This window comes from Crocuta crocuta, unplaced genomic scaffold (assembly GCF_008692635.1).
Source record: "Crocuta crocuta isolate KB4526 unplaced genomic scaffold, BGI_CrCroc_1.0 scaffold267, whole genome shotgun sequence".
Lineage (NCBI taxonomy): Eukaryota > Metazoa > Chordata > Mammalia > Carnivora > Hyaenidae > Crocuta > Crocuta crocuta.
Genome location: NW_027531899.1, coordinates 596,860 through 597,809, shown reverse-complemented (window position 1 = coordinate 597,809; position 950 = coordinate 596,860). Strand labels below are relative to the sequence as shown.

General features: G+C 58.4%; 1 protein-coding gene across 1 annotated transcript in view; it reads left to right on the top strand.

The window, feature by feature from the left end:
* The window catches only part of SPTBN4 (spectrin beta, non-erythrocytic 4), a 74,373-nt gene that overhangs the window by 69,471 nt on the left and 3,952 nt on the right, over positions 1-950 (top strand). Inside the window, 2 exon segments of the mRNA XM_077773617.1 lie at positions 271-340; positions 741-871. Coding sequence (XP_077629743.1) covers positions 271-340; positions 741-871 — 201 coding nt within the window.

The window sequence follows — 950 nt, the reverse complement described above, 5'->3', positions numbered from 1 at the left end:
GGGAGGAAGGCAACATAGTGTTTAAAGGCTTGAAGGCACCAGTTTGGATGTTTCTCTGGTTAAAACTCAAAGGAGAGGTTCTGTCTTCCTGCAGACATGTCCCAAGTCCCTATGGTGTATAAGCCAAGCACTAGGAAGGTAGCTTCAGGAGCAGACAGGCGCCCGGTGCCCGGCATCTCAGGCTAGGAGATAGAGGCTTCTCCAGCCAACCAAGCTGGTCCCTGGGAGAGGGCACCCCAGTTCACTGGGTCTTCCGGCCTCCCCTCCCAGGAAGGCCACCCTGGCTGACATCGTGGAGCAGCTGCAGGAGAAAGAAGCAGGCCCAGGGCTCCCTGTTGGGGTAAGTTGAGCCTCAGGATGGGTGGGGGTATGGGGAACCCTCTCCTCAGAGCAGGAGCCAGGACCCAGGAACACCAACGCCCCCCGCCCATCTGAACCCTGCAGAGATTCTCAGGGGGTGAGGGAGAGGGCCCCCAGATGCCTCCCATAATCTGAAAATCTCTCCTTAAGAAAGATAAGGCCGCCAACCTAAGGAGAATCCTACCCACCTCTACACACAGATTCCACACTCTTCCCACATCTGTCCTGGACTTTCTCTAGCCTGGTGGGGTCTCAGTTATCCTCGCAGACAGCCACACACACACACACACACAGAAGTCCCAGATTCCTCCTACAGACAGCTGGGACACCAACGTGCCTGCACTCCCAACCTCCACAGAGCTAGCGCTTTCCTCCCTAAGATCGAGAGCGACTCCGAACCCAGGAGTCCTGACAGACTCACTCCCGACACCGATGGGGCCCCTAAAAGTTGGGTCTCCAGCCCCGAGGCCCTCCCATACTCGCCTCCAAGACAGATGGGACCCCCAGACCCGTGAGTCCCCCCAGACAGATGGCCCCAACACCCCCCCTATGGACAGCACCCCTCTTCCCCCTCCCTTCACACAGCCGTC